This window comes from Myotis nattereri (assembly GCF_964212035.1).
Source record: "Myotis nattereri genome assembly, chromosome: 3".
NCBI lineage: Eukaryota > Metazoa > Chordata > Mammalia > Chiroptera > Vespertilionidae > Myotis > Myotis nattereri.
The window spans coordinates 205,139,509-205,158,745 of record NC_138077.1 but is presented as its reverse complement, the minus strand read 5'-3'; the positions used below and the strand labels follow the sequence as shown (position 1 = coordinate 205,158,745).

The 19,237-nt window shown below is 52.4% G+C and overlaps 1 protein-coding gene across 1 annotated transcript in view; it reads right to left on the bottom strand.

The window, feature by feature from the left end:
* Positions 1-19,237, bottom strand: part of TMCO4 (transmembrane and coiled-coil domains 4) — a gene marked incomplete at its 5' end in the record, with an annotated part of 62,468 nt that overhangs the window by 11,625 nt on the left and 31,606 nt on the right. Inside the window, one exon of the mRNA XM_081086114.1 lies at positions 1,568-1,685. Coding sequence (XP_080942240.1) covers positions 1,568-1,685 — 118 coding nt within the window. The remainder of the gene's footprint in view (positions 1-1,567; positions 1,686-19,237) is intronic.

The window sequence follows — 19,237 nt, the reverse complement described above, 5'->3', positions numbered from 1 at the left end:
TTCAAGTGATGTCACCTGCCCCCTGGCTGTAACGGAAACTGACGACCCCACTGCCCCTGGCCGCATTCTAACTCCTCTGAGGTCTGGCGCCCTCTGGAAACTCCCCCAACACCTCCTACCTCCTTATTTTTGTTTTGTTTTATTATTTTTTTTAAGTTGAGTTAATGGAGCCAGTCACCTCCCACCAATATTCCAGTGTCATTTTTTTCTTCTTTTTCCTTTCTGCCCTCTAGTCACCCAACCTACTGCTTCTGAAAGTTCCAACCTGCCCGTTGGCCCCGGGCTTGGCACGGCAGCCTCCCTGGTGAGGCGGCCAGCACTGTGTGCTTCGAGGCAATGAGCCTGGAATATGGGTCCTCCCTCCCAAACCTCCAGGCGCTTCTTGATTTCAGGAAGGTAGTAATGTTTCAGATTTTAGGAAGGTAATCTGGCTTGTGTATCACCTTACACCCCTGCAGGGGTTGCGTGGGGCCTCACGTCACTCAGCTCACGAGCCCCGCGGGAGGAAGAAGCCAGCCTAGCAACCCTCTCATCAGCTCGGGGCGAGCTCGGCCCTGAATGTCCGCACCATTCCCGTTCCCGGGGCAGGGCCTCAGGTTTGGGAGCGTCTGGATTTGCTGTTGCAGGCGAGCCTCTTGTCTGCCTGGGGCTGCTGCTTTCCCCGCCAGACGCCAGGCTCCACGGGGCTGGGCTTGCTCCCCTGCAGCCCCAGGAAGGCGCCCGGCAGGAGGCTGGCACTCATTCAGAGTCTGTGGAGTGAACATCCCAAGTGGCTGCTGCTGCTGCTGCTGAACAGTAACCGCATCTGCATGGACTTGGACCCCATGTGCCACTCTCTAGGCTTAACCATCACTGCCATCCCGGGAGTCACCCTCCTTTACTGATGGAGAAACCGAGGCAGCGTGGGGACCCCAGGCTGTGTGGCTCTCAATCGTGAGCTCCTGAACACGGCCACCCCGTCCTGTTCCATTTGGAGGCTGACGGGCCCGGGCATCTTCTCAGGCCCATCTCCTGAGGCCTCAGCGATGGACGTCATCTCTCTCCTTCCCCGAAGTCTGGGGCAGAGCCGTGGCTGAAGCCTCTCGAGTCCTCCTCTCGAACCCCACGCCAGGTGCCTCCTCTCCAGCCCACAGCTGTCAGTCATGGCAGGCCCCCACCCCTTGCCGGAGGTCTGGTGCACAGCCTGGGTACCGGCTCCCCTATCACTGCCAGCTTCCTGTCCCATCACCCTGCCCCGACCAAAGCCATGCTCAGAGACCTCAGCCCGCCCCCGCCCCCGCCCCCGCCCCGCATTGCCTGATGACGCGCATACGAGCTCATGGTGGGCACTGGAGGCCTCCGAGGAGGCCAAACCTTTGTTTCCCAAGCTCTGTCCCACTCACCATGTCCCCCTCTCCCCTGGTCATGGTGACAGCCTGGTCTCAGGCCTGACACAGAGAGACTATGTCCAGGCTCTCCATCCTACGGGACGGAGGCTTCCATTCAGAACACTAGCAGGGCCAGGCCTCGGGCACACTAGCTGCTTAGTACGTGTGGGCACTCCCGCTGGCCTGGGCTTTGGGCTGACCTGCTGTAGCCGTTGATGATCCTGCCGGACACCACCTTCCGGAAAGGCTCCCAGTGCTTGGCTTCTCCTTCCACGGGCGCACCCAGCAGGACGACGTCCTCGATGATCCCCTGGCAATCTGGCGAGAGACGGGGAGGCCGTCAGTGCCCCTGGCCCAGTGGGTCCTGGGAGGGACTCTCCAACAGTGGTGGAGGCGATGGGTGCCACACACACACGTGCTCACGCACACTCAGGCACACACGTGTGCAAACACATGCACTCATATGCTCACGCACACATGCAAACACACATTCATGCATACACACGCAAGCACACACACACGTGCACACACACTCAGGCACACACATGTGAAAACACATGCACTCATATGCTCACGCACACATGCAAACACACATTCATGCATACACACACAAGCACATGCGCACAGAGTAATGGGAGCTCCCACTTCCTGAGTTCCAGGCCCTGGCTCAAGCTCCTTGTGTCTGAGCTATTCCGGCAAAGCACCGTTGTTCCCATTTTAGAATTAAGGAAAACCAAAGACAGTTTCAAGATCACATGGCAAGTAAGTGACAAAGCCTGAGGTGGGAACCAGGTCTGTTCCCACCATTCACGAAGCTCACCACTGGCCGGGGACTCGGATGGGATGTCTTCCGTTAGAAGGAAGTGACCGGCCCGCCATCCTCACATCTGCCAGGGGGGAGACACCACAACCTCCCTTGGTGACAGTGCCTCGGAGCCAGTGCAGCACGGCGGGAAGGTGGGAGTGAAGAGGAGACAGGCGGATGAGTCCCAGGGCGGATGGGCCCCGGGGCAGGGAGTAGACTCATCAGCGGCACTGGCTGCTTTGTTCGTGGCAAAATTATGCTCAGAGACCGAAATGGTCTTTGCCAATAACTTATTTAACACAGGTTCACTGAAGGGGTTATAATTTATAATAGTATTTCACAAGCCAATAGCATACGGGGTCATGTCTCTTAAGCCAATAAAGAACATTCTCCAAAGCAATGACAGATTGATGGCACGATGTTCCAGGCAAAGGGGAGAGGAAAGAATTGAAGCCCAAATCTCACTGAGGTGTGGCTTTCTACTGGCTGGTTCTTGGAGGAATCGGCTTAGCCAACCAGGGGCTGACCCGGCTGCCAGCGCTCATTCAAAGTCCCTGGCGCAAGAGCAGATGCTCAGGGAATGAAGGTGCCCTGTTGGCGGGCCAGGTCATCTCCCGCTTGGTATTCACCACTGCGGGCACAGAGCAGCCCGGCCCACGGCTGGAGCGAGTGTCCCAATACCTTCAGAGAGCTACCTAGCTCAGCGGGAGTGGCCTCGGCTGCACCAAACACTGTCGGTAAGCCCTGGCAGACGCTTGGTATTTCAAGTTTCCATGACGCCACAGCCACTCTTCCATACGTTCCTATCAATCAACACGGAGTAGCACAACGATTCTGACCACATCATCCTGACATGGCCTCCCCAGTGCAGACAAATTACTCCTTAGACCAAAACAGCTTCACTTAAGTTACAGACATGTGGATTTGAAACCCTAACACACCAACACACAGCACTGACCTAATGGCTCAGAGATATGTTAGGCCAGGGTGGTTCTAAGTGCCGTTCATGGCCCAGGGCTGCTCCTGTGGAAACAGGGAAGGAGCCTTTCTTCTATCTTGCTGCAGCCTGGAAACCAAGAGTTCGCAGGTAGCTGCAATTACCACACTCAGAGAAGCACCGCTCTTGACCAATGAGGGGTACCCACGCACCCCCCATTCTGTCACTCTCCATCACTTTACTCCGCTGCATTTTTCTTCTTGTCGTTTATCACTTGTTCATGTCTGTCTCCACCTCTAACCTCCAGGTCCAATGAGGGCGAGTGCTTGAGCTGCCTTATCCACAGCCTCATGGGCTTAGCACAGTACCTGGCGTATACCTGGTGCTTAATTAAAATTTGCATTAATGACCGACTGAATGGATGAACTGCCACCCCCTCAGGAAAGCCAGTAGATGTACTCTGCGACTGCAAAGCCCTGGTTCAATTCCCAGTTCCCCACACGTGGCCCTTTCTTATGATTCTGAGCTCCCACACGTCTCTGCGGGCTCAGTGTCACTGCTGGGGAATGGGCCCAGGAGCGGGCAGCTCCACCCAGCTTTGCCGCTCTGTTGCTGAGTGACCTCGGACAGCTGGCTTCCTCTCTCTGGGCTCCAGTTTCTAACCAGAGTGCAGCTAATTGTATTCTGGTTGGGCTTCCATGTCAGAGTTTGAGTAAAGGGTTCCAGGCTGAGAGAAGTTTGAGAACCCCTGCAGTACCAAGTTCTCTGAGTGCTCCTCTGGCTCTGACGTTGAAAAATTCCGGGGCACAGAATGCTGATTTCACTCTTTTTGCTTCCAGGAGGTGATTATCTGGCAGAAGGATGTAAGACTTCAGTAAGTAAGCTGGCGGTTTGTGCTGAACAGAAGGCTGACTCAGACACCCCTTGATGTCAGGGCTATTTCAGGTGCTTACGTTGCAGCAAAGCTGTAGAGGATGAGATTTTATTCCAGCCCTTTCCCTGGGCAGATGAGGAGACTGAGTCCCAGAGGGGCTGGGGGCATGCCCAAGGCCACACAGGTAGTGGGAACAAAGCTGACTGCAGAGAGCTGCCTGCTCCCCGGGGCCATGCTTTCTGCTGTTTGCAGTAATAACACGAAGCACAGCGATTGCATGTGCGTTATCATGGCTCCCACAGCGCCAAACGGTTATTGACCCAGGGCCAAAGACTGAGCTCAGCAGCTCTCTCTGGGGGCCGCCCACTCAAGCCACCTGCTCCGCCCACAGAGTCTCACAAAAGAGCTGGGACCTCTTTCCATCCCTGGGTGTTGACACTTGGGAGAGCTGGGACCCCTTGTGGCCAGAAGTGGCAAAGCGGGATTCCTCACAGTTATCCAGGGCAGCGGCTAGCATCCTGAAGTTGCCCGTGACCTTGAACTGAGACAAGGAGTTAAACCTCATTAGACAGTCCAGGGCACAGCCGAATCAAGTCAGGGCGGGCGGCGAGCGGGAAACACATTTACTCGTCTCTGAAGCTGGCTGGCAATGGTCTTACCAGACCTTTTCCTCTTTCATCCTCAGACTGTGGACACACTCAGACGTGCTCTTCTTACGTTTTAGAGACATTGCAAACCTGCTCTCCGTGATGTTACAAACGTAGGAGAAGCCATGTGACGGGCTCTCAGGAACACACAGGTGTGAGCTAAGGGAGGTCGGCGAGAATCACTTTAGACACAGGGTGGAGTTCTGTGGGGCAGCTCAGAGCTGTCACCATTATCTAATAGGATGGTCCGGGAGGGAAACTCAGGCTAGGAAATAGATGCTGGCCGCTGGAGTAGGTGATGGAAGTGAAAAAATGTCAAAATTCATTGCTTGGTCCAAAACCTCATAAAAGCAGATTTCAGCCGTCCAGGTAAAAGGCAGAAGCTCCTTGCTCAGGTACCACCTTTAGTATGAAGCAGGCCCCTTCGAGGGGCACAGACCATCCCTCCCATGAAGAGAATTCATGCAGACGCCTCCACTTTTCAAGGCCAACAAAAGACACCAGATTTAACATTTCATAAGAGCTACTGTGAGACTTCACCGCCGTTTTGCTGCAGGAACAATGAATGTTTGCTGAAATGTGTTCACATTTATTCCAGTTGCTACCATCCACCTTGTGACTTTTGAAGGCATTAAAGAGAGTCCTATAGCTTACTTTTACCCGTGAGAATTTTTTTTTTTACCCGTGAGAATTTGGATAAACCAGTTTCTATCTTGTCAAGTGCCCCATGCTTTCAGCGGCTCACACTGGAACCCTTCTACCACATGGCCCTTCTCAGCCTGGAGATTGCCTTAGCTTTTCAAAAAACTCAAGACCTGAGAACAAACACTGTCTTTGCAACAGCAAACTTCCATCTACTCTATAACCTTGGCCTTAAAAATTGTATATAAATTGCCAAAACTGGTTTGGCTCAGTGGATAGAGCGTCGGCCTGTGGACTGAAAGGTCCCAGGTTCGATTCCGGTCAAGGGCATGTACCTGGGTTGCGGGCATATCCCCAGTAGGAGATGTGCAGGAGGCAGCTGATCGATGTTTCTCTCTCATCGATGTTTCTAACTCTCTATCTCTCTCCCTTCCTCTCTGTAAAAAATCAATAAAATATATTAAAAAAAACTGTATATAAATTGAGTTATTATACAACTAAATATTTTTTTAAAAATATATTTTTTTATTGATTTCAGAGAGGAAAGGAGAGAGAGAGAGAGAGAAGGAGATAGAAACATCAATGATGAGAGAGAATCATTGATTGGCTGCCTCCTGCACACCCCACACTGGGGATCCAGCCCACAACCCGACCGGGAATTGAACCGTGATCTCCTGGTTCATAGGTGGACACTCAACCACGAAGCCACGCCAGCTGGGCAAAACAAAATATTCTTAAAATATACCAAACAGGGCCGGCTCTGAGAGCCCAAGGAGAACCCTTCTGTACAGGGAAGGCCGCTCCGCCACTGGGAAGAGGCGCTCCTGGCTTGCCTTTGGGGCTCTGTCTTTTCCATTCCGCAGGCTCTCGTAAAGCGAGGCAGGCCCGCCCCGGTGTTTCCAAACAGCCTCCTCTCGGCTGGGAAGGCCCCCACCCACTCCCGCATGCCTGTCACGTTGTCAATCATGAGATTCTCCTGGGCTGCGAAGACCAAAGGATCTCAAGTTTGAGACGCAGAGAGCTGGATTTCCTCCCTCCTGGCAGGGGGTCGTGTGTGCAGGGAGCGATAAGCGGCAAACGGAGGAGGAAATTATCTCCTGACGGCCGGTCCAGGAAACAGACCTTGAAGGGAATATGAATTGCATCCAGCACAAACAAGATCCATTCCAACACCCCCCCGCCCCCCGCATGATAAGCACATAGAGAGAAACCGCCAGAGGGAGAGGGGGGGAGACAGGGGGAAGGGAGACAGAGCTAAGGCAACAAGGACACTCTGCCCGTCTCCCCCTCGCCTCCCACACCGGGAAGAATTGCTTAAAGAACATCATTTGGATGTATTATTAGGATGTGGGATGAATTCTTTAGGGGACGAGTAAGCCTTCATCTGCTCCTTGTGGTCCCATCTCTTTGATTTGGGGCCATGCAACGTGGTAAGGCTGGTACCAGCATCCTGGCACCCGGGAAATTAATCTGCACGCCTGAGCCCTCCTCGCTCCCACTCGGGGGACAAAAGCTGGATGTGTCTGAGGACGAAACAGACTGAGAACTGGGAGCTGAGGGACTCAGGTCAGCATGTGGAAACGTATCTGTGTGAGCTCGTTGACAAACTCTTTGCCTTGTTTTTTTGTTTGTTAGTCCATGTCTTTTATTAACCCAAATACAATGACTTGTCTTCTGGTCCGTTGAAGCAATAGGTTAGACAACATTTGCCACCACGTCTGTCAAGGTGGCTGGCCACAGAAACTCCGGCACCACATTCCTCTGATGGCACTCCTGTTCTCATCCACTTTGTAGTATTTCAGGAGCCAGCGTGACCTTCTTTCTCTTCTGCTTGTTCTTCTCGGGAGTGGTGTAGGTCTTCTTCTTCCTTTTCTTAGCACCACCCCAAGGTCTCAACACAGGACTCCTTTTGGGTGTTGTGGTCAAAGTACTGGACGCCCGTCTTCCAGTTGCTTGCCAGCAAAGATCAGTCTTTGCCGATCAGGAGGAATTCCTTCTTAGCCTGGATCCTGGCTTCTACATTTTCTATCGCATCCGAGGGTTCAACCTCGAGAGCGATGGTCTTCCCCGTGAGGGTTTCACGAAAATCTGCGTCTTGGCGACGACTCCATCGCCAATGGGGGATCGGAAAGCTCTGCCTTGGTTTTACCTTGCAAATGCCATGGGCAGTAATGCTGGCCTAAATCCATAGGGGCTAGGGAGGAAACTGGACAGAGTTCTTGCTGTAAAGGCTTTTATAAAACAAAACAAAACAAAACAAAAACAAAAGCAAAGTTCCGGAATTCTTTTTTTTTTTTACGTTGTTCCCCCCCCACCCTACCCCAATTTCCATCTATTGATCTTAAAGGGGGGAGGAGGGAAACATCGATTTGCCGCTCCACTCATTCATGCACTCACTGGCTGCCTCCTGCCTGTGCCCTGACCGGAGACCGAACCCACAACCTTGGTGCATTGGGACGACGCGCCAACCAACTGAGCTACCCAGCCAGGGCTGGAATTCTCTTTATCTATTTCTTTTCATTTTTAAATCTTAGGATATGTTTACTGATGTTAGAGAGAGAGGAAGGGGGAGAGTGAGAGCGAGCACGAGAGTTAAACACAGACTGGTTGCCTCCTCTACGAGAGCCAACAGGGGATCAAACCTGCAACCTAGGTAAATGCCCTGACAGGATTGAACCTGCAACCTTTTTGGTGTACGGACGATGCTCCAACTAACTGAGCCACCTGGCCAGGGCTGGAATTCTATTTCTTAATCCTCCTCCTTTATTGTCATCATCATTATAATTTGCTTCAGGATAGGTTAAGTGCCTTATACATAGATCATTATTATTTTTGATTGATTTTAGAGAGAGGGAGGGAGAAAACGGAGAAACATTAGTTTGTTGTTCTGCTTATTTATGCATTCAAAATTTCCTGTTCTTTTTTTTAGTGCTTTGCTCTTTCCACTTATTTTCAATGCTTTAATTTATGTCTTTAATAATTGTAAACACTTCTTTTGAGGGGGACCCCTTCAGACTGTTCTATGGAGGCTTGAGGGTCTAATCGAGATGTTTGTTGTTTCTGAGACTCCCTGCATGGTAGTTTTTCCCGTGTGTGTGTGTGTGTTATTTTTTAAAAATATGTATTTTTATTGATTTCAGAGAGGAAGAGAGAGGGAAGGAGAGACAAACATCATCTATAAGAGAGAATCATGGATCGGCCGCCTCCTGCATGCCCCCTAGTGCGGATCAAGCCTGTGACCCAGGCATGTGCCCTTGACCGGAATCGAACCCGGGACCCTTCGGTCTGCAGGTCAACACTCTATCCACTGAGCCAAACCAGCCAGGGCTCCCTTGTGTGTTTTAAAGTAAGTCTGGATTCTGAGCTCATCTTTAAAGCTGCTCACGTATTCACAGATGGGAACCTGGGTAGCCTGGATGGAGAACCTGTTTTCTTCAGAGTAAGCTGGTATCCTCTTTTTGACTTGGGATTCCTGGACCATGCAGGTAGTATTAATTTGAACCCTAATCCAGTGAGGCCTGGCCCTGGGTCTCTAAATTCCCAAGGAGACATTCCCGCCCCAGGGGACACGCTTACTGCTCTGGCTTCTGTTCCCTCCTTGTTTCTCACCTCTGGTAATTTCCTTACTTTTGGGGAGCTCAGCCAAGCATTTAAAGGGATATTTGTTAGAGCTTACCTAGCACTTCTGGAGTATTTGTAATGGAAGACTTTTCAGGCAAATTAGTCTGTTATTGCCACTGCAGAAGCTTCTGGTTTAGCTCCATTATTTGTTAACCTCCCTTTTATTTATTTTTTAAAATACATTTTTATTGATTTTAGAGGGGAAGGAAAGAGAGAGAGAAACATCAATGATGAGAGAGAATCACTGATTGGCTGCCTCCTGCACATCCTACACTGGGGATCGAGCCCATAACCCAGGCATGTGCCCTGACCGGGAATTGAACTGTGACTTCCTGGTTTGTAGGTCGATACTCAACCATTGAGCCACACCAGCCAGGCTGTTAAATTCCCTTTTTAAATAAGAGGTTCAGGTCTCAGGCTCAGAGCTTTTGACAGATGACAGCATTACACTAGATCTCAATAACATTGTTTTATTTTTATTGCATAACTAGAGGCCCAGTGCATGAAATTCGTGCACGGGGGGGGGGGGGCGTGGCGTGGGGGAGAGTCCCTCAGCCTGGCCTGTACCCTCTTGCAATCTGGGACCCCTTGGGGGATGTCCGACTGCCGGTTTAGGCCCGATTCTGCAGGGATCCCTGTGGGATTGGGCCTAAACTGGCAGTAGGACATCCCTCTGGCAATCCGGGACTGCTGGCTCCTAACCGCTCACCTGCCTGCCTTCCTGATCGCTCCTAACCACACTGCCTGCCTGTCTGATTGCCCCTAACCACTCTGCCTACCTGCCTGATCGCCCCTAACCACTCTGCCTGCCTGCCTGATCGCCTCTAACCACTCTACCTGCCTGCCTGATCACCACTAACTGCCTCTGCCTTGGCCCTCGCTGCCACAGCTTCGTCTGGAATGACATCTGGAAGGTCGTTCGGCTGTCTGGTCTACTTAGCATTTATTATTGTAGATTCTTTTCATTCATGACAAGTAATACTGAATTTCCACTTGAGATAATGTTTCCTTATAAAATAAATTTATGTAAGTCAAGATGATGAACTGATATAAAAATATTAACCAGGAACACCTATGGTAATAGACACCGTGAGGCTGTATGAGGGAGGCTGTGCTGGGGAAACCTGGCTGTAAACCCAGTGGTTTCCGCCATCCTGCGAATGGCTGCAGCGTCCTGGTGCCCACAGCACCGGTCCGAGGGCAGCCAGTCTGAGTCCAGTCACCGGATGTTCCCCGGATCACAGTGCCAGGTTTGCTTTCTGACAGTGCAGCCACTTGAAAAGGTGGTCCCATTTCAACTGGCAATTTACTTAACCTGAATGGGTCTAGGTACAAAAACAAGATTTCCCTGTGGTGGCTTCCTCCTACCCCCTCCCAAGCTTTGCAACTGTTCATTCCGATTCTGAAACAGACAGCCCGGCAGTGATTGCTGGTAGGAACCGTCGGGGTGTAGAGCGCGGATAACGCTGCTGGGAGTAGTGAGCCTGTACGATAAACACACCGCCTCCTGGCATGAGCAGCCCTGCCACACACTGCGGAGTCCTGACTGCGGAGCCGGGCAGCAGCCTGCGTCCCAGGATGTCCCTGTGAGCGTGCGTGTGTGTCCGCGGACCTCACTGGTCCTGAGACCAGGTGTCCAGTAGGGAAACTGGCCCTAGGACCATGCACTTGGCCACTGATTTCTCCTCCTCTCTGTCACTGATTTCTCCACCTGAGTCTGCCACCCGACAGGGGCCTCCCAGTGATGGCTGGGACGTTGTAAAATTCTCAAAAACAACCTCATCTGAGTTCCTGTCCACCTTGAAAAAGAAAAAATGAGCATGTGACTGTTTTTTAGTGTTTTGGTCATTTTAAAACACCGTGACTTGTCACTAAAAAGACCCAACTTTTATTGTTGTCCTTCCTTATAAGAAATCTTTGGTCAGATCATTCCCTCCTGATTCTCATCGAGGAAAAGGAAAAGGTGACTCAGATAACAGCACATGTTGGGCAGCTGCTGCCCGAAAGCCCAGCCACGCTTAGCTGGGCAGCGCTTTTGCTCTGATAACACCGAGCAGCCGTCCGATGCCAGCCCGATGCTGCCTGCCTGGGAGCTGGGCCACAGTGCACCTGCCCACATCCTCCTCTGGGAAATGGCCCAGGCATCCCTGTGAGCGAGGGGAGCCTTCCAGGGCTGCTGGGAAGGTTCCATGGGATGATTCCTAGAAACACCTGGCACAGCAGGTACCTGATAAACATCAGTTCTTTCCCCTCTTTGTACTTCTGGTGCCTCCTAAGTGTGAGCCAGAGGATATAAGTGGGTGGCACAGACAGTTCTCGGGAAGCAGGAGCAGCTGCTCAGCTTTGCACAAGCCCGGGATGGAAGGCCGTCAGTAGACCCGTCCCAGGCAGCACATGTCCCAAACCCACCGAGTGCTGGGCCTAGAAGAGCCCCTTCTTCTGTGCAGTGTGTGCCCCCTGAAAGTCACCACAAGGTGGCGCTGTGGCAACCACAAAAACTCCAGGTGTCTCTATGGCCAGGTATGGGAGCTTCCTGGAATGCCACTCCAGTTAGAGAGGGCTGGAGTGCCCTGCCAAGGGGTGGGCTGACCACACCCCAGATCGCCCACAGCTCCCTGGGGCCTCTGAGATGAGCCATGAGACTGGGACTGAACCTGGCTGTCCCTGCCTTTAACTAGCTGTGCAGCCAGGGCAAGCGGGGTAACCACTCAACTATAACATGAAAGGGTCTTCCCGGGGAAAGGTAAAGACCCTTGGTGTGGGAGTCAGACAGGCCCGGGCCCACCCTCAGCTCTGTGGTGTATGGGCTGTGTGATGGAGAACAGATCCCCCGAGAGCTGAGCCTGCTCTCCTGAGAACCAGGGACAAGTGTCCCTCTCTCCCTGGCTGGCTGTGACGATAAATGCAGCCACTACATGTGAAGGGCTCGACATGAAAGGCACTCAATTAGTTGGCTTCGTTTGGTGCAGTTCAATAAACCCTGTTATATGGGACCCAAGGTGGGGGCCACACTGGGGGCTGGAGTCCCCAGACTTGGGGAAGTGGGGCATGAGAGGAAAGGACTCCAGTGGGTAGGTGCAGTCACAGGCAGGGGATGGCTGCAGGACAGGGTAGGGACTGTGTTCAGCAGGGAGATCCCCTTCTATCTGAAATCTCAGGTTGGAATGAAGTCTGGCTGACCTCTGCCCCCTCTGTGCTCTGCATGGGTCCTGGCATATAGTAGGTGCTCAGCAGAAGTCGGCTGCTAATCTATACTAATAAAAGGGTAATATGCTAATGTGACCAGACGTCTTCTGGACATCATTCTGGACATCCTTCCGCACAAAGCCATGGTGGCGGGGGCCGAGGCAGAGGCGGTTAGGGGCGACCAGGCCAGCAGGCAGAGGCAGTTAGGGGTGATCAGGCAGGCAGGCAGAGGTGGTTAGGGGCTGTCAGGCAGAAGCAGTTAGGGGCGATCAGGCAGGCAGGCAGGTGAGCAGTTAGGAGCCAGAGGTCCCAGATTGTGAGAGATATTTCCAACTGCCGGCAGTCAAACATCCCCCAAGGGGTCCTGGATTGGAGAGGGTGCAGGCTGGGCTGAGGAATCCCCTCCACCCCCCGTGCACAAATTTCATGCACTGGGCCTCTAGTGGATAAATAAATATAGCGAGTGGAAGTTAAAACTGAAGACTCAAGTCAGAGCCTGCATCCGTCTCTGCTTTTTGTCTGACCGAACAAGCCCCTATGTTCAGAGAACCCTGTTCATCTCCCCAACCTTCCTTCTCCCAACTTCCTAGCAGAAACCTTGGCTCAGGTGGCTTGCCTTCCAGACCATTTACCTTCCTGCCTCTGGGTCTTTGTTCTCACCAAGCCTGGCCTCTAAGGACTCCTGCCTTCCTCACAGCCTCTCAAGACTACTAGTTCTTCAAGGCCTACCACCTCCCCCCCCCCCCAAAGCCTCCCCTGCCATCTGGAGGAAAGGCTTAGTGTCTAGGGCCAGGGGTGGGCAAACTTTTTGACTCGAGGGCCACAATGGGTTCTTAAACTGGACCGGAGGGCTGGAACAAAAGCATGGATGGAGTGTTTGTGTGAACTAATATAAATTCAAATATAAATTATAACATCATTACATAAAAGGGTACGGTCTTTTTTTTCAATAGTTTTATTCATTTCAAAAGGGCCGGATCCGGCCCGCGGGCCGTAGTTTGCCCATGGCTGGTCTAGACCCTTGGGATGAAGGCCCTTGGACAAGTCACCTCACCTCTCTGGGCTTCTGATTCTCCATCTGTACAAATGGAAAATACAACACCTGCTTCCAGGTGTAACAAGGCCCACACCTTCCAAGGTGCCTGGGAAGAAGATCAAGATGGAGTCTGTCCCTCTCCGGCACATAGTAGGTTCTCAATAAACATCAGCTTCCTCCCCTCCTCCCCCCGTTGGAATGACAGTTCCTTATTTTGGAGATGAGCAGCCATTCTCCATGAATTTCTGCAGGGGAATGTGGCCGATGGACTAACCCCACTTCCCATTGCTCTCTGAGCCTGTGATCCAGGTTCAATGAGTCCAACGAAGCCTCAATCTCTAGCAACTGCTGAATTCCAAAATGTAACATCACCCAAATGAAAATGCAACTTGGGACCGGCCGCCTAATTAATAGTCTCCCAAAGTGCTCCCAAAAGCTGAAGAGACCCGATCTCTAAGCCCCTGCAACAAGCCTCCTGACAACCAGGCAGCTTCTTGGAGAGATTATTCCCACCAGGACATTTCCCTCCCTGTCCCAGGTCTGCACGCCCAGCCCTGACCTTGCTGGCCAGCCAAAGGCAGAGATGTCTGAGGCTCTGGTGGCTGAGTAAGCCTGAACCTGAGCGCTCAGCTCCTAAAAGAGGGTGCAACTCTCCGGCAGAGTAAGTCAGGCTGAAATGCTACCTGTGCAGCTGGCACCTCCGTGTGCCCTCACGGACCTTCCGTTTTGCTTTGATTGCTAGGAAGCTACTAGCTAAATGCTCAGCTCAATTACAGCAACGGGGTAATCACAGGCGAAAAATACCGTAACAACCCTAACAGGGACAAAAACAGTGGTTACTAAGTGCCTACACTGAGTCAGCCATTCTGCTAAGTGCTTTACATATAGGATCCCATTTAATCCTCTTAATCATCCTCTGAAGAAATATTGCTAGACCCATTTCACAGGTGGGGAGACTGAGGCCGGGGGACTAAGCATGCGCCTGTTTGTTCAGCTTATAAGTAGTGGAGCTGGAATTCAGATCCAGGCCCTGCTCCCCTGTATCTGAGCCCCTCAACTGGTTTATGTGTCCCATTGTCTTTTTTCTGGTTGTAATGTTTTATATTTATCCACAACTTGTTGCTTTTGTGGCTGTATTTCCTGAGAAGTCCTGCCAATCCTTTGAGGAAGGAGATGTGGCTTTGCATGCATGCATGAATGAATGAATGAATGAATGAGTGGAGGTGTGAATAAATGAGTGAACAAAAGACAGAGGAAATAAAAAATAATGAAGGTAAAAGGTAAAAGGTCAGAGTTCACACAGGGACATCCTGTCCTGGGGTGGCAGGGACAGGGCCCCCGAAACTGAGGCCCTGCCTTTAAAACACCAAGTGTGGCCTATGCACTGGCCCCCAGGCAGGAGCGTTTCTATCTTCTCTTCTGCACAACAGGTCTGGCAATTTTCTAAAAGATAACAGTTTTGACAATACCGGCTGAGCAGGCTTGATGCTCAGAGACATCCTAGATACAGGGAAAAGCAACCCGTTTCCATTACAGAACGCCATGAACAGAGATGGTTAATTAACATGTAAATTAATGAGACTTGAGGGTTTTCTTCCCCTGTTTGGGAACCCCCAGGAATGCTCCTTCCCTGCAGACAGTCCAGATTCTTCAGTTATTATGGACCAAGTCTCATGCACACGACTTGCTTCTGCAAAATTCTGAAGGAGGGGCCGGCCGGGAGGGAAGGGAACAGCATGGTCACAGGAGAGGGGTCTGTCCAGGACTCTGGGATGGTCATCAGGAAGAGAAATGTCCCTGGACACCATTCCCTCTGTACCCCTGTGCTCGCCACCAAAACCGGCACGTACTGTGTCCCCAGGCACGTGGGCAGCGAGCACGGACATCTGCTCCGTCTGCCGAGTGGCGATTACGGGTGGACCTAAAAGAGTCAGCATTCAGCTTGCGGATTTGCATAACGGGGCTCTGATCAGTTCTGGCTGCAAAACGGATAAACTCATGTTTCTGAAAAGCCTAGGACCAGACCTGGGGACATGCTGGTCACCCGGGTACGGCGGCCCGCTGGGCTCCGTCAGGGTGCCTGCGACCTCCCTGGCCAATATCAAGGGCGTCTGCACCCCCGAGAGGAAGCAATGCCCTGAAAGGTAGTTGGCATAATCCCTGGCCAAGCTTCTTGGAAACAGCCCACTCACTTAGATGAAAACAGCAAACGAGTGCTAAGTTCTGCTAACTCCTTCCTCCCCTGGGAGCACAGTTGACTAAAGATGGCACTGTTTTTGGCGAGCTCAGACGTGGTGTCACAGCCTTGGACAAATCCATCTGGATAAAGTAACGGAGAGAGGAAGAGAGGAGCCCTTGTTTAATGAAGGTCTGCCATGTGCCAAGACTGTGTTGTCACTTCCACTATATCGATGGCCAGCTATGCGGTCGCCCATACGTACATCACTGTGCCAAGTCCCTTACCAGGTCCTGGAGACACAGGGGAGAAGGAAATGAACACTGTCCCTACATCAACCTCTTTATTGGTAAAACAGGAATATCAGTGCCTACATCTTAGGGCTCTTTCTACCTCAAAGGAGGGAAAATATGCAACGTGCTTAGTGTAGCATAGTGCCTGGTGCATTATGGCGAGTGTTCAATAAGTATTAAAGTCCCAGGACACTCGCGAGAGGCATTCATATCCCCCTTTACTATCTAGCCTGAGCCAGAGGTGACGTGACGTGACCTGCCTAAGGGCACCCAGACGGTAACTAGCAAAGCCTGGACTTGAACTCAGGCGTCTAGATCCTAGGTCCTGTGTTTCTTCATTCAGCTTCGTATTCTCAACCGATTGCCACGGTCCTGTGCATCTTGAAGACACAGGGGGAAGTGATTCAATGGAGGCAGCTTACAGATGGAGAAGGGGTTGGGGAGCCAGGACTGACCTAATTAATGGGCGCCAGCTCCCAGGTTCAGCAGCCCTGTGGGTTTTATTTGCTGAGTGGATACACTGACAGGCAAGCCGACTCATCTCGTGATGTCTCTCCGACTGGGTGGATGGGGCCCCCGGGCAGAGCCATATGCAATGCCTCTAGTTCATTCCCTCCAAATCCCCTGGGAATGACGAGGAGAACAGATGCGTACGTCAGCGGAGGAAGAACCGATTTCTTGGTTCATGTGGCCATTTCCTGGCCCAGCCAGCAACGAGGAGTCCGTTTGAATTGAGCTCACTTTCCAACTAGTTAATTTTTGAAACCTTTGTAAAGCAAATACATAGGAAAATGAGCAGTCCACTGGGATCTGGGGCCCGGAGTCTCTCTTTTTGGCATCAGGCACCGCCACCCCTGCCTTTGCCACCTGCTGGGGCCAGAAACACCCTGGGTCAGAGGGTCAGTCACTCCCAAAGCAAACCCACCCTGCTGGCTGGCAGGTGGGTTATTGTCAGAAGTGCCTGCTCCTCTCTGGGGGTTCTGGCTACATCATGTCCTGTCCAATCGCACACACATGACAGGTGCGCTTTTGTCTTGGTTTTGAGTGGGCAGGATCGTTGCACGGGTGTGCATGTGCTGGCTGATCATGCCTGCTGGGCAGTCCGGAAGTGGGGTGGCCCAAATGTCCTGGGTCACTAGAGGGTTGGGCAATAGGCCAACCAGCTGGCCCAGGTCTCGGGAGGCTGTGGGCTCCACTTTGCTGAGGGAGCGCGAGCCTTTCACCCGAAGGCCTCGGCATTATCTTCTGCAGCCAGCAGTCACGGCAAATGTCATGGCCGCTCTCATGTCCCTCGTTAATGAATGAACTAACATGTCTTGAGTGTCTCCTAGTGCCCGGGCCTGAAGCCAAGCAACCTCAGGTAGGGGCAAGAGACCTGGAAGCAGGTGCCCATGACACAGTGGGGGTCGGGGAGACAGACAGGTGGGTCAAGAGTGAGGGAGGGGGCAGGAGCCAGCAGGTCGAGGTAGAATGACCCAGACGTAGGGGCCAGGCGCTGGGCGGGAATCCCAGCTCTGCCGCCTTCAGGCTCTGACTTTGGGCACATCCCTTTGGCACAGAGTCTTGGTCCTCTCTCTACACCTCCGCCGCGGGACCAGTAATCCCTGCCTCCCGAGGACATTGTGAGATCGGAGTGAAACAGTCGACGCTGGGCGTAAGCACAGACATTCCGTCCATCCCGTCGGGGCCAACACGGACACCAAGCCCAAACCCACACTTTACCCTCAGAGGCAAAGCAAAGTAACAGGGTCCCAAAGAGAACGGCATTTCCCATGAGCCTCCCTGATGAGAACAACTCTGACCCTCTGTCCCTGGTGTTTGGGGAAGCTGCCGTCTGAAGACCCTGCCTGTCCTGCATGGCTCCGTGAGGAGCAACCTCAGGAGAAAACAGCTGCTGCTCCATCGAGAACGGACTGACGGAAACTCGGTCATCGTGAGTGTGTTTTCCCTTTAAGAGCCTGGGGTGCGTGTATGTACACACATGTGTGTGTGTACACGTGTGTGTGTGTGTGTGTGTGTGTGTGTGTGTGTAATGTGGCAAGCCAGGCCTTCTGAAGTCTAACCAGTTTACACCTTTTGGCAAGAAACAACTTTTCTTTTCAAAATGCTTCCAAGCCCTGGCCGGTTCGGCTCAGTGGATAGAACATCGGCCTGTGGACTGAAAGGTCCCTGGTTCGATTCTGGTCAAGGGCACATGCCTGGGTTTCAGGCTAGATCCCCAGTTGGGGGCATGCAGGAGGCAGCCGATCAATGATTCTCTCATCATTGATGTTTCTATCTCTCTCTCTCTCCCGTTCCCTTCCTCTCTGAAATCAATAAAAATATATTAAAAAACACACATACACAAAAACAAAACAAAATAAAACAAAACCGAAATGCTTCTGAATCTGAGTCTTCCTTCCACGTGGAGGTGCAGGAGGGAATTTTTGAGCCCTGTGTCGCAGGGCGTGTCTGAGCTGGCTCCCTGCTGTGGGTCGGGGAGAGGGGAGAGCATCCTGGATGGTGAGAGCAGGTAAAAGGCACGCGATGCCTGGACCAAGGCAGACAGGAGTGGCCCTGAACCCCCCCGTTTTCCTTGTTGGGGGAGAGGAGCTCTGGGTGTGGCTGAAGGAAGGACTGTTGATGGAAATCTCAGGACTTGCAACCACAAAACCCCAATGGACCCCCCTGGCACATCACTGTGCCTCACCCTGAGCCTCAGGTGGAAAATGCAGAGAATTCTCCTGGCCACAGGTTGCTCCAAGGGTTAGAGGTCAAGTCACTAATGAGAGCCTGAGTCAGCCATTGTGGATCCAAGTCCTGTAACCACGGGCTAGTGGCTATATCTCTGTAAGCCTCAGTCTCCTCACGTGTAAAATGGGGAGAGTGAAACCTCATAGGATTATTGTGAGGATTAAATCAATAAGGCATGTCAAGTATCTAGCTGTGCCTGACACAAAGTAAGTGCCCAGTGATTGTTAGCCGGCAAGATGATGACAGAATGAAGCAAGCAGGCTCTATTTCTGTCTGAAGAGAAGATTCCTCAGCCACACCGAACATTCAAATGCTCATCCAGAAGGAAGAGATTCCCACTGGGAGCCAGTCCTTCCCACCCAGCCTGGGCGCAGCATCTGAATAGGTGGCAAGGCTGCTCTGAGAACGGGAGGAACAGATGGAGAGCTCCCAAGCTGCCTCGCGCATCTCCAGGATGATGCACAGCGAGTGAGGTGCAGCCCCTGATGCAACTCTGCAAACCCAGACCTGGACACGTGCGAGGAGCAGAGCCAGCCTGGCCGCCTTGCTGACATCCGCGCACGTCCCGTGGGGCTGGCTTCTTGTGACTCCTGGTTCCTACACTGAACACTTCCGGGTTTGACGTGGTGGAGATGGTGGTCCCCACCTAAGGACAGGACACTCGGGTTAAGGACGTCAGCCAGGTGGCTGCCCTAGAACTGGGTACAGAAGAACAGCAAGGGCTCCCTTCACTGGGCACCTGCTACGTGCCTGGTGCTTTTCAGACGACTGACATGTCACTTCCGACCCCAGAGCCGTTCTGCAAGACCCCAACTCATGTCTGAGGGACGGCAGATTATTTCCACAGACTGCACTGTGAGCTCCGTGAGAGGAGGGGCGTGCTGGCTTGTCCACGCCATCTCCCCACAGCCCAGCATGGT